Source organism: Asparagus officinalis, unplaced genomic scaffold (genome assembly GCF_001876935.1).
Source record: "Asparagus officinalis unplaced genomic scaffold, Aspof.V1 AsparagusV1_Un1218, whole genome shotgun sequence".
Lineage (NCBI taxonomy): Eukaryota > Viridiplantae > Streptophyta > Magnoliopsida > Asparagales > Asparagaceae > Asparagus > Asparagus officinalis.
Window position 1 is genome coordinate 4,040 of NW_017973477.1, and position 12,567 is coordinate 16,606.

The 12,567-nt window shown below is 47.7% G+C and overlaps 1 protein-coding gene across 1 annotated transcript; it reads left to right on the plus strand.

Annotated features, from left to right (window-relative positions):
• The first annotated feature begins 864 nt into the window (after window positions 1-864).
• On the plus strand, window positions 865-6,218 carry LOC109828373. Its single transcript, XM_020395385.1, has 7 exons — window positions 865-961; window positions 1,731-1,840; window positions 2,143-4,359; window positions 4,446-4,640; window positions 4,720-5,094; window positions 5,174-5,329; window positions 5,406-6,218. The coding sequence occupies exons 2-7, from the start codon at window positions 1,738-1,740 to the stop codon at window positions 6,152-6,154; spliced, it is 3,795 nt and encodes a 1,264-aa protein (XP_020250974.1). The 5' UTR covers window positions 865-961; window positions 1,731-1,737; the 3' UTR covers window positions 6,155-6,218.
• The last annotated feature ends 6,349 nt before the right edge of the window (window positions 6,219-12,567 follow it).

The following is a 12,567-nucleotide window of genomic DNA, read 5'->3' on the forward strand; positions in this document are numbered from 1 at the left end:
GATCCAACGTACTGCGAGTACCACAGAAGGATCCTCCACCCCACCAAGGAATGCTTTGCTCTCAAGAATAACATCCAGACCTTGGTTGATGCCGGCGTTATAACGCTAGGGTAAGCCAATTGAAAACGGCAATACTCCAAAGAGTACAAGAGTATAAACTGTTCCTCAATACTCCAAAGAGTACAAGAGTATAAACTGTTCCTCAATACTCCAAAGAGTACAAGAGTATAAACTGTTCCTCAATACTCCAAAGAGTACAAGAGTATAAACTGTTCCTCAATACTCCAAAGAGTACAAGAGTATAAACTGTTCCTCAATACTCCAAAGAGTACAAGAGTATAAACTGTTCCTCAATACTCCAAAGAGTACAAGAGTATAAACTGTTCCTCAATACTCCAAAGAGTACAAGAGTATAAACTGTTCCTCAATACTCCAAAGAGTACAAGAGTATAAACTGTTCCTCAATACTCCAAAGAGTACAAGAGTATAAACTGTTCCTCAATACTCCAAAGAGTACAAGAGTATAAACTGTTCCTCAATACTCCAAAGAGTACAAGAGTATAAACTGTTCCTCAATACTCCAAAGAGTACAAGAGTATAAACTGCTCGGCAATGCCGAGACACCCTTGGGGGTGTCTCGGCAATGCCGAGACACCCCTAGGGGTGTTTCTCCCCTAGTTTTGTCTTGTTCCTTTTTTTGGCCTCTTGTGCATGGTCCCCCCCTCCTTTATTTTGAATTTCAAGAGAGAACCCCACCCCCAAAACCGAATTCTTTCCCCCCATTTTCGGTTTTCTTTCTTCTTCCTCCCCCTCTTTCCTCCATTGATTTGCTCTTGAGAACCCTTCAATCCCTTAAAAGATTCGGGATTTTGACGGGTACCCATTTGCCGGAATCTTCTCCTCTTTCAAACGAGGGTCTTGGCCTCCATTTCCGAGCCCGAAGGAAAACTCCTTTGACTTGGTAAGTTTTTCTTCACAAACCCCTTATTTTCTTGCAAAGATCATGTCTTTATGCTTGTAATAGATAAGGGTTTATGGATGAAATAAGCATTTGGGGGGTTTTATTGCAAAAACCGAAACTATAGGGGTTTATTTGCAAAATTCGTGGGTCTGAAATTTTGGGGGCTCTTATGCAAACATGAACTGAAATTTGGGAGGCTTGGGTTCGTGTTTGTTTCTTCAAGAAATGGGGGTGCTTTGTGTAAGAGGGTTAAAGAACTGTTTGAGGGGTTTATTTGCAAAACAGTCCCTAAATATTTGGAGGGGCTTATTGTCAAAAGAGCCACGAATTTGGGGCTGAAATCCAAGAAGTTTAAACCCCCGACCCTTGATCGAATTTTTGGTAAAAGCATATGGATGCAAAACCAAAAGTTCATGGAGGGACTTTTATGTAAAATTGACCAAATTCTGCAAAAGGGCTTATTTGCAAAATTTGATCAAAATTATAGGGTACCGGGATGTTCGATGATCAAGTATGATGACCATAACCCGAGTCATACGTGTCCTTGACCTGAATTTGGCCTTGAGCACGAGGGGTATTTTGGGTATTTCACCAAAATTTTCCGCGAAATGACGATTATCGTTTCGCGTGCACGAAATTCGTAGGCTTAATTAGACTTTAACTACAAAATCCTATTTGTTATTAGGATTTCGAGTCCAAGTGCTTAATTTCCCTTCTTCCGATATTTCGTGTATATATATCGTACCTGATGTACTGCTCTTCATTGCAGATTCACGATGTCTCCCCGTCGGTCTCGTCTTTCCGGGAGTCACCCTTGCTCGCAGCATGGCGTGGAGGAGGCTCCTACGACATCATCTCCAGTGACCTCTTGCTTTGGGGGTAAGAATCTTATATATATTTTTTTCTTTTATCCCGGATTGACCTCTCGCGGGTCATGACGGAAGAACCGATACCCCTCCCGCGGGGGTTAAGGTTTCGGACTTGCTTTGCTTAGCCAATTCAAGTCCTCGGTTATATTGGGGCGATCTCGTGTTGCCTTACACCTTATAGGTCGGTATATGTTATCACGGTGTCTACGTGATGACGCATACCGTTCTCCCGGTGTAGGGCACTCGAAATCGAATAATCTCGTCTTGCGTTTATGACATGGATTTTCTGACTCCATCTTTGCTTTGTTGCAGTTGAGTTTCCCGGGGGTAGTCTCCCTCATCATGCCCCTACCGGTTGTAGTAGGGAAGTGTTTTCTTCGGCTTCTGCCAGGCAGATCATCGATCCCCTTCCGCAGTTCGACAGAGATCGCTCAGACGAGTTCTGTCGCTTGATAAAGGATGGAGGGCGTCACTGTTTACGCCAACTTATCACCGATGCTCCTCTCACCGCAGACGCCACTTCTACTGAAGCTTTAAAGAAGCCGGGTTTTCTATTCGGGGATCGCACCGAAGATCCTGCCGCGCTGACTCTTGCTGAGGAGCACTGGCTTACCCTTGACGAGGGAGCTCTTTTATATATCCCCTCTATTCCTCGCCAGTGCTCTTTTACTGACTTGGAGAAACAGGCTGTGGGGCGACAGATGTCCTGGCCTCTTACCAATGCTGTTACACACGTTCAGTGCGGATACATTTCTCATCACAAGAGTCCCGGTTCTCTGGGGTATCAATCCATTTGTGGCCTTCGACCCGGGATCATGGGTCTTGACACTGCACCTCCAGGCGAGGTATCGGCGGCCGCTCTCACCGTGAGGAATCGTTTAGCTCATCTGGGAAGACAATTACCTCGACTGGATTACCGATGTTATGGTTGGGCTTCCTCACTGGCTAAGGGATGGTGGACCCGTTTGACCAGTTATGTTCTGGGACGCTGGGAGAGAGACTTGAAGGGTAGTGGATTATATACGCCCATACGGGCTACTATGTATGGACTTCCCGTTAGCTGCCGTCACTTCTTGGCATTGCTCGAGACATATATGCCTGATAGTAATACCTTCTTGACCAGTGGCGGAGAGCTAGGGTTGGCTCTTCATGAGATGCACCAGGTTTCCGGGCTTTCGATGGGAGATTGCCCGTATCAGGAATACTTCCCTTCTAACCAACAGTTGGAGTGTTTGAAGAAGGATACTCCCGATGTGTATGACACTCTCTGGGACCTCACCTGTCATTATCACACCTGTTTGCTCCAGAGTTCTCCTCCAGCGAAGACGAAGAGGAAGATCAGCTTGAAGCAGTTTGCTGTTTACCTGTTTCCTAACTTGGAGGATGATTCCGAGGAGTCCATACATGAGTTAGGCGTTTTGACCCCTGCCGCTATTAATGAGCTGATGGAGAAGAATGAAACTCATTCTTATACCATTGCTAGTGCCGAGGGGGCTTTTCCGGCCGGGACTAAGTTTCGATCGTTCCTCTATCATGCCCAGAAGTCTATCGATCCTCGGTCTCTGTTAGCTGGCTACCTTGCTCTTTGGCTGAAGAAGTGTGTTGTTCCATATCAGTCTTCAGACGCTCTACCCCTCGAGGTGCTCTTCCCTGCGGTCCAGCTAGCTTATGGGAGGGAGCTTTCTCTGCTTCCAGCGATGGTTGCCAGCATCCATTGCGGGCTTAGGGGTGTAGTTCGTGTTCTTACCCAAGTGGGTTCTAAACCCTCGACTGAGCTTACCTGCCCGAAGGTTGAGCTGCCCTACGCTTATTTGATGGCGTGGTTCGTTCTTCACCGTCCGGACTTGATGTCGGCGCCCAGCGCCGTTGATGTTCCCGTTCCTTTCCTACAGCTGTTGGAGGAGAGTAGATGGGTTGGGAAGAAATTTGAAGATGTACAAAAAGAACTTCGAGTTCGCAGGAACTGGGAGTTCTTCAAATGCTTCCCTCGCTTTTCGGGACGTTATGGCGAGGAGTTGACTGATATGGAGAAACCCCGAACTAACCGGACTGCTCTCGACGTCGGTTGTTTCCGCTGGTTGGTGAACATCCGAGTCGGGTATCTTGTTCTCCGGGTGAAGGACCGCTGCCACATAGAGCCTTACCTTCCCTGCCGTTTCGCACGTCAGTTTGGCTATGACCAACTATACGTTGGGAATCCGAGTCGTAGTTTGCGTGTTGAGGGAGGACTCGTTGACGGCGTACGGGCGTGGTTATGGACCATGGTTGGCTGCACCGGGGCTCAGTTTGCTCTTCCCTCCTATAAACGCAAGCCGATGATTACCTTCCTCAGCTGTAAATGGTTCCTCTCTGCCGATGAATCCATAAGTGTGAGGAGTCTTTCGGAACTAGAATCCGATCACTTGGTTCAATCTGCTATGATGGCTGCTCGCAGGGCTGAGCCTGCTCAGAGACAGAGGAAGAAGTCCACCGGAATTCCCGAAGGGGAGTATGCAGATATAGATACCGACCAAGCAGAACTTGATACAGGTTTGTCATGCTCTTTGATCCTCTTTCTCGACTTCAATTGGTATTGGCGAAAGATCTGGTTCATGAGATGATTCTTGTTGTTTCAGGTGGGGTAGCCGACGACCATGGGTCGCTCGCTTCCCGTCGTGCGAAATCCAAGTTTGGTGGCCAAACTTCGCATGACCGCCCCGTTGGTTCTATGAGGGGTGATCCTTCGAAAAGGAAAAAGATTGCCCATAAACCTCATGTTGATCAGCGCTCCCATGGGGTAGATTCAGGAGGCTTTGCCGACGGGGAGGAAGGTAACATTTTGTTGTACCCACTTTTATTGCTTTAAGATGATTTACCTTCCGGGATCCCTGATCCTGTTTCATAATTCAGGGTTCTTCGAGGAGGGCGAGCTTCCACCAGGTCCGGTATTCTCTGGGGCTGACAACATGGACTGCTTCATGCAGCAGGTGTGCGACGCCCTTCGTGATGGCTCCCTGGGCATTGATCTGAACATCGATCTTGGGCAGGCAGATGGTGTTGATCCCACCGGTTCATTTTCAGATATACCTACATCCGGTGCTGCAGGTGTTGCGACAGAAGGGCCAGACGGGGATGGGGCCTCCCCTATTGCAGATTTCGAAGAGCAGGGATATGTTCCTGCACCGGTCTTCCCGAGACCTGACTCTGGACTGTTAGCCGATATGTTAGCTGAACAAGCTCCCACCGGGACTGTGAGACCACTCTTTGAGAGTGATTCATCCACAGGTATATATCCAATTTCCTCTCTTCTTTGCTTGTCTCAGTCTCCATTTTGACTAATAAAGAAGTGCAACTATATGACCAGGCGCTGTACCTGATTCTGCTATAGCTTCGGGTGTTTTCCCGCCTTCGCCTAATACGACTGACTTGCCCACGAGGGTTGATATACCTTCCATGAGCATTCCTGTCGTTACTTCGGAGCCTGTCGAACCCCAACCCGAGGGGATTTCCGCCGGTATAGGTATACCTCGAATTTCCCTTAGGGTCTTTTCGATTGTATTTAATAGTTTCTTGACCTCCCATACTGCTGCTTGCAGGTTCTCGACCGTCTCTATATGAGCAGGTCCATGCTCTCTTGGCCGATACCAATCCAGATGGGGATGTCTTCCGCACTGACCTCGGCTTCTTTACTGCCTTTTATAACGGCGTGATTGATAAGCTTCTGCACAGAGGGTCTTCTTTTGATCAGTTCAGGCGTTCCTTCTCCCGTCACATGATGATGATGAGGGAAGAGGGATATCCGGATTTGGCCGATTCCTTTACAGCTGATTTCGCTGCCCTGGAGTCAGAGATTCGAGAGCTGAGGGAGTTGAAGGCTGGTGGAGCTCCCTCTTTTGCATCTTCTCAGGTGGAGGATAGGTTGACGCAGTGGCATGAACTGCGATCTTCCGTTGGCAGCGAGCTTCGATCACGTGAGCGCACTGTCGAGCAGCTGATGGCCTCTCTGGCGAGGAAAGACACCAGCAGAGCTGAGTTAGTGAGCTCCTTAGATTCCACTCGTGCAGAGATAGCTAGACTGAAGGAGGCCTTGGAACGCGCCGAAGAATCTGCCGCTACCATTTCTGAGGAACTGGTTGGGTTGGAGCGTTCTCGTGAATGGACACTCGACAGGCTGGGATCAGTGCAGGAGGGGTTGATGAAGCTACGACACGAAGCCGCAGAGGTTCTCAACAGTTCCGAAGATTCTGTCCGAGCTAGCCTGCAGGCGGAGTTCGAGCAGGACTATATGGACAGGCTCTCTGGTTTAGAGTCTCATATTCTTAGCCGTCGGTTGCCTTCGGACTAACGAGCTTTTGTTGTATGCTTTTGACTTGATTTATTAATAGAAAATCCGCATTTGCTTCTTTTGTGTTTTCTCTGTATCTCTTCCGAATGACAGATTTATGGGATTTTTGGCAAACCCCCAGCCATCAACGGGTTTGAGGTGCCTTTACCGATTACCGTTTGAATCGGGCTAGCATGCGGATTGTCGAAATCCGTTCCGCATGTAACGTTGTGCTGAGAGAGTAAACTCTCTGAGGCTTTGTGCTATGATCTTGAATACATAGGCTTCGTCTTTCTCACGGGAATAGACTACCCGGCAACGCGTGTTAGGCGTTGACTTTGGGGTTTTTGGCAAACCCCCAGCCTTCAACGGGTTTGATGTGCCTTTACCGATCACCGTTTGAATCGGGCTAGCATGCGGATTATCGAAATCCGTTCCGTATGTAACGTTGTGCTAAAGGAATGAACTCCCTTAGACTTGCTGCTACGACTTCGAATACGTAGACTTTGCCCTTGTTACGGGAATAGGCTACCCGGCAACACGTGTTAGGTGTTGACTTATCCCTACTTAGGATTCGGGATAAAATTCCCCACGCACCAAGTGCGCGGATTGGAAGTTGAAAGTTGTGTCAAAATAGGAGAGGAAGAATTTTATATTCTATCTCCCGCTGGAAAGGAAACTTGAGGTGGGATTCCCCACCCCCAGTATCTGGAAGGATGAACTGGGAATGGGATCTCCACTCCGAGCACCCGGAATGATGAACTGGGAGTGGGGTCGCCACTCCGAGCATCGGAAAGGTCCGAGGAGAGGAAGAATTTTATATTCTATCTCCCGCTGGAAAGGAAACTTGAGGTGGGATTCCCCACCCCCAGTATCTGGAAGGATGAACTGGGAATGGGATCTCCACTCCGAGCACCCGGAATGATGAACTGGGAGTGGGGTCGCCACTCCGAGCATCGGAAAGGTCCGAGGAGAGGAAGAATTTTATATTCTATCTCCCGGTGGAAAGGAAACTCGAGGTGGCACACCCCCAGAATCCGAAAGGCTCAAACGACCCTAACTGTCGTAAGGTTTGGTCATTTGACTCTGAAGAGGAAGAATTTTATATTCTATCTTCAGCTGGAAAGGAAACTCGAGGTGGCACACCCCCAGAATCCGAAAGGCTCAAACGACCCTAACTGTCGTAAGGTTTGGTCATTTGACTCTGAAGAGGAAGAATTTTATATTCTATCTTCAGAACTGGAGAGGAAGAATTTTATATTCTATCTCCAGCAAAAGAGGGAAACTCGAGGTGGGATCTCCACCTCCAGAATCCGCAGGATGAAACTAGAAGTGGGATCTCCACTCCGAGAATCGGAAAGTTCAAACGACCCTAACTGTCGTAAGGTTTGGTCATTTGAACAAAAGATGACTCGGTCTTAGTCTCGACCAGGGTAAGTTGTGACTAAGCGAGGGTTCGAGATGACCCTAACTGTCGTAAGGTTTGGTCATTCGGGAGTTTGAAAGTGGACCTCTCGTTCATTGAAGGAATCGAGAGGGGACTTTGGCTTTGGTCCTAACTGTCGTAAGGTTTGACCAAGTGGGAAATTTGGAACGATCACAACTACGTGAAAGTTTGACCGCCCGATTTGTGGACCTCTCGTTCGTTGAAGGAATCGAGAGGGGACTTTGGCTTTGGTCCTAACTGTCGTAAGGTTTGACCGAGTGAGGAATGTGTGGCGAAGACTATGAGTAATCGAACACCAATGAAAGTTTTGTGAGGGAAAATTAATCCCTCGAATGATTGGATCTCATCTGATGAGGGTTAGAGTCTGACAAACTAGAACATTCGGGGTTCGAATGTGGACTTCTTGTTCATCTCTCTTATACCGACCAGGTTATCCCTAAGAATACCCCAATGTGGTATTCTTCCGGGAACTTCCCGATACATCAGCTCCTTCTGAAAGGTGCTAAGGATAGTACCTCTTCAGGAATTTGCCATTTATTGGCATCATCAGCCGATCACCATCTTTGGTGACTAGGCGATAGGCGCCGTTTGAGTAGACTGTTTCTACTACGAACGGTCCTTCCCATTTGGGCTCGAACTTGCCCTTCTTCTTGGAGCTCAGGTTCATAGGATGTCTTTCAGTTAAGACCAAATCCCCTTCCTTAAAACTCCTTTGTCGAACCTTTTTGTCGAAGGCTCGAGAAATTCTGGCTTGGTAGAACTCGATATGCTGTTGAGCCTCCAGGCGCTTTTCATCGAGCATCTCGAGTTCTTCGAGGCGCTTTTGATGCTGTTCTTCGGTCGTCATTTGGGTTGTAAGGGCGATCCGAAGAGATGGAATTTGAACTTCCAAAGGGAGAACGGCTTCACATCCATATACTAATGAATACGGGGTTGCACCGGTTGGTGTACGTACCGTGGTACGATAGGCCCATAGTGCTGCACCGAGCTTGTCATCCCAATCTCGCTTGTTACTTTTCACAAGCTTTGACAAAAGTTTTATGATAGTCTTGTTGAAGGCTTCAGCTAATCCATTTGCTGTGGGATTATAAGCCGTTGATGAGATGTCCTGAATTTTGAATTTTTCGCAGAACCTTATGAAGGCGTTGCTGACAAACTGAGGACCATTGTCATGTATGATTCGTCTTGGAACACCATGCCTGTAAATGATGTGGTGCTTGATGAATCCAATGACGTTGCTCGTCTTAACTTCTCTGAGTGGAATTGCTTCAGCCCATTTGGAGAAGTAATCGGTAATCGCCAGGATGAACCGGTCGCCTTTGATCGAAGGGGGATTTATAGGACCAACAATGTCCATTCCCCAAGTCTCGAACGGCCAAGATGTTACCGAGGGATGCAGATGCTCCGGAGGTTGGTGCATATAATTCGCATGTACTTGACACGCATGACACTTCCGGGCATATGTGATTGCTTCGCTCATCATGTGAGGCCAGAAATATCCCATTCTTCTGATGCGATCATAAAGCTTGGGGCCAGGCTCGTGCGCGCCACACTCCCCTTCATGTGCCTCTCTAAGCACTTCTTGGGCTTCTTTGGTTGATAGGCAACGCAATATCAGCCCATCGTACCCCCTGCGGTATAGCGTTCGATTCTCTGTATTGTAGTAGAATCTGGGTGCTCTTCGCCGGATTGACTCTCTTTCCTTCACATCTTCTGGCAAGATTCCATGCAAGACGTAGTCGATGATGGGGAAACGCCAATCTCGTGGTTCGAACTCGATTTGAGTAGCGTGTACCTCTTGAACTTCTTCTTCCTCGGCATCTTCACTGTAAAGCGGCACTAGGAGTTGGTGAGTTCTTACCGTAACAAACTGCTCTGTTTCGGGAGGCTGCGCTAGTGACACGGCCAATGCGGCCAACGCATCTGCATAGGTATTCTGTAGCCGTGGAATATGTTCGATGAAGAATCCTTCAAATGATTCCGCTATCTCCACTGCCATCTTATGGTATGGAATTAAATCCTGACTTCGGACTTCATATTCTCCTTGGACTTGCTTGACTATTAGTTGAGAATCGCCGAAGGCTTCGAGATACTCAACCCCCAGCTCCTTAGCGAAGTTGAGTCCAATAATCAGTGCATTATACTCTGCCACATTATTTGAACATGGCTTGGTTAATGAATAGGCTCGGGGCATCACGTGTTTTCCTGGGGAAACTAAGACCACTCCAACCCCGGAGGAGACCTTAGAACGTCCAGGAGTATCTGTGACAAGAGCTGCTCGAGAGGCGCCATCGAAGTATAAACGCCACACTTGTTGGTGTGAAGTTGCGTTGACCTCGTGGGTTTCATCAGGTAGGTCGTCGTATATCTCGGCAGGATCCGTAGTTGGATTAGCTGCGAGGAGATCGCATATGGCCTGTCCTTTGACCGACTTCTGTTGCTTGAAATGCAAGTCGTATTGGGACAAGAGTAAGGCCCATTTTGCTAACCGCCAGCTCATGGAAGCGGGTTGAGTCATGAATACTCGAACCGGATTAACTTTAGAGATGACGTAAATGGTCTGCCCGACCAGATAATGTCGCATCTTCTGAATGGCGAACACCAAGGCGAGGCATTCCCTCTCAATCATAGGATATCGAGACTCGGCGCCCACCATGGTTCGGCTCAAGTAATACACTGCCTGCTCGTGACCGTTATCGTCATCTTGTGCAAGCAATGCACTTAATGAATGGCTCGTCGCCTTGACATAAATCAAGAACGGTTTGCCCGATTTCGGTGCAACGAGTACGGGAGGTTTTGAGAGATATTCTTTAATGCTCTCGAATGCTTTCTGACAAGCTTCATCCCATACAAATGATACGCCCTTCTTTGCGAGCTTGGAGAATGGCTGGCATTTTCCTGAGAGGTTCGAAATGAACCGACGGATATAAGCCAATCGCCCCTGCAATCCTCTGAGCTCCCTGAGGTTTCTCGGAGGTTGTAATTCATTGATCGCCTTTACCTTATCAGGATCGATGTGGATACCTTTGGTGGTGACGACGAATCCCAGGAATTTTCCACTCGACATTCCGAGGAAAGACTTGGTAGGATTCATCTTCAACTGATGGGCTCGCATTAAGTCGAACATGGTCTTTAAGTCTTTGATGTGATCCTTTTTATCACGACTTTTCACGACCAGATCATCTACGTAGCATTCAACAGTCTTTCGGAGATGATCCTGAAAGATCTTTGACATAGCTCGTTGATATGTAGCACCTGCGTTCTTTAAGCCGAAGGGCATAACTGTGTAACAGAAGACACCGAGGGGCGTTCTGAATGCGGTGTGCTTTTCATCATCCGGATGCATCTTTATCTGGTTATAACCAGAGAAACCATCCATGAAAGACATCCTCTCGAACCCACACGTATTGTCGATGATGACATCCGTGATGGGGAGGGGAAAATCATCTTTTGGGCAAGCAGTGTTGAGATCCCGAAAGTCGATACAAATCCTGACTTTCCCGTTCTTCTTAAGGACTGGGACAATATTGGCTAGCCATTCTGGATGTTGCTCCTCTCGAACGAAGCCCGAGTCAATAAGCTTCTTGACCTCGGATTCGATCGCCTCCATCATTTGCGGACGAAACCGTCTTTGTTGTTGTTTGACTGGTTTGGCATCCATCTTGATATTGAGACGATGTACTGCTACGTTCGGGTCGAGTCCTGGCATGTCTTCATAATTCCAGGCGAACACGTCAATGTACTCCTTGATAAGAGAGATTAACTCTTCTTTCTCATCGGGTAGAAGACTATCGCTAATGAATATCGGTTTAGGATTTTCCTCAGTTCCCATATTCACCTGGAGTACTTGATCTTCGGTAGGAGGCTCTCTTTGCTCGAACCTATCACCATACTGCATGTTTAGGTGGTGAACCCAAGGATCTTCCCATGTTGGCATCTGGTCGTCTTCCTCTATTGCGGTAGGATCGACCGTGACCATATTTGACATCAACCTTTTGAACGTCTCGCCAAGGCTAGTGTCGGAACCCCCAGCCGAAGAGTCGGAAGAGTACCCGTTTCTAGCCTTGTTAGCGATCTGATCAATGATTTGCCAGCAACATTCGTCGTCGGACGAGGAGACGTAGCCGAGACCTCTTTTATAGCGATAATAATCGTCGGGTTTTCCCTTCGGTACATAGGCCATTCGAGGTGGAACTCGTGGGCCTCGACCAAAGAAAAGACCTTCTCCGAGTGTGAAGTCATACCCATACTTTTCCATCATATCGCGCGCTTTTGCGTCATATCTGAATAGATGAGGAGCAGGTTTATCTTCGTCTTCTTCTTCCTCTAAGAAGTGATCGGGTGTCGGATCTTCTTTTCCTTTGCCGTAGACGACTTCTTTTCCACTCCATTTTCCCGCGGGGATGACAAGCGTCGCTCCGCATGGATCTTGTACCTGCTTTTTCGTCAGACAAAATGACTGAAGAGGCATATGTAGGTCAGGATTATCACAAAGCTCTTTAGTGACGTCATCCAGACACATCAAATACTCTAAATCATCGTTTATTGATAGTTCTTCGGCAAGTTGCCAGTTACAACTATTCTCCGATGATTCATCATCGTCAAGATTGATTACAATGGGTACAATGTCATTAAGAACAAAACCACCATCATAATCAAGCCCTGGTTCGGTATCAGCTTCATCTCCGCTGTCCGTTCCTTGGGCCGATGGTTCAGTATCGGATTCAGCGCCGTATAAAAGGGAATCGGTGAAGTAATTCTCCAATCCCTTAAACGGTTGCTTATCCGCGACCACCGTCTTGACTTCATTGTTTGTGTCTACATATTTGAGACACTGATGTAGAGTTGACGGGACTATAAGGTTACCGTGGATCCAAGGTCGACCCAACAGTAAGTTATAGGATGTTTCCGCGTCAATCACATAACAAGTGACCTCCGACCTCAAATCCCCAATCTGGCACTTGACTCGGATCTTCCCCAAGGGCCT

Bases quoted from the DNA above. Each gene is read 5' to 3' on its own strand.
- LOC109828373 (XM_020395385.1), top strand. From the start codon at position 1,738: ATGTCTCCCCGTCGGTCTCGTCTTTCCGGGAGTCACCCTTGCTCGCAG. The intron at 4,641-4,719 runs GTAACATTTTGT...TTCATAATTCAG, and splicing joins CTTTGCCGACGGGGAGGAAG to GGTTCTTCGAGGAGGGCGAG. The intron at 5,095-5,173 runs GTATATATCCAA...CTATATGACCAG, and splicing joins TGAGAGTGATTCATCCACAG to GCGCTGTACCTGATTCTGCT.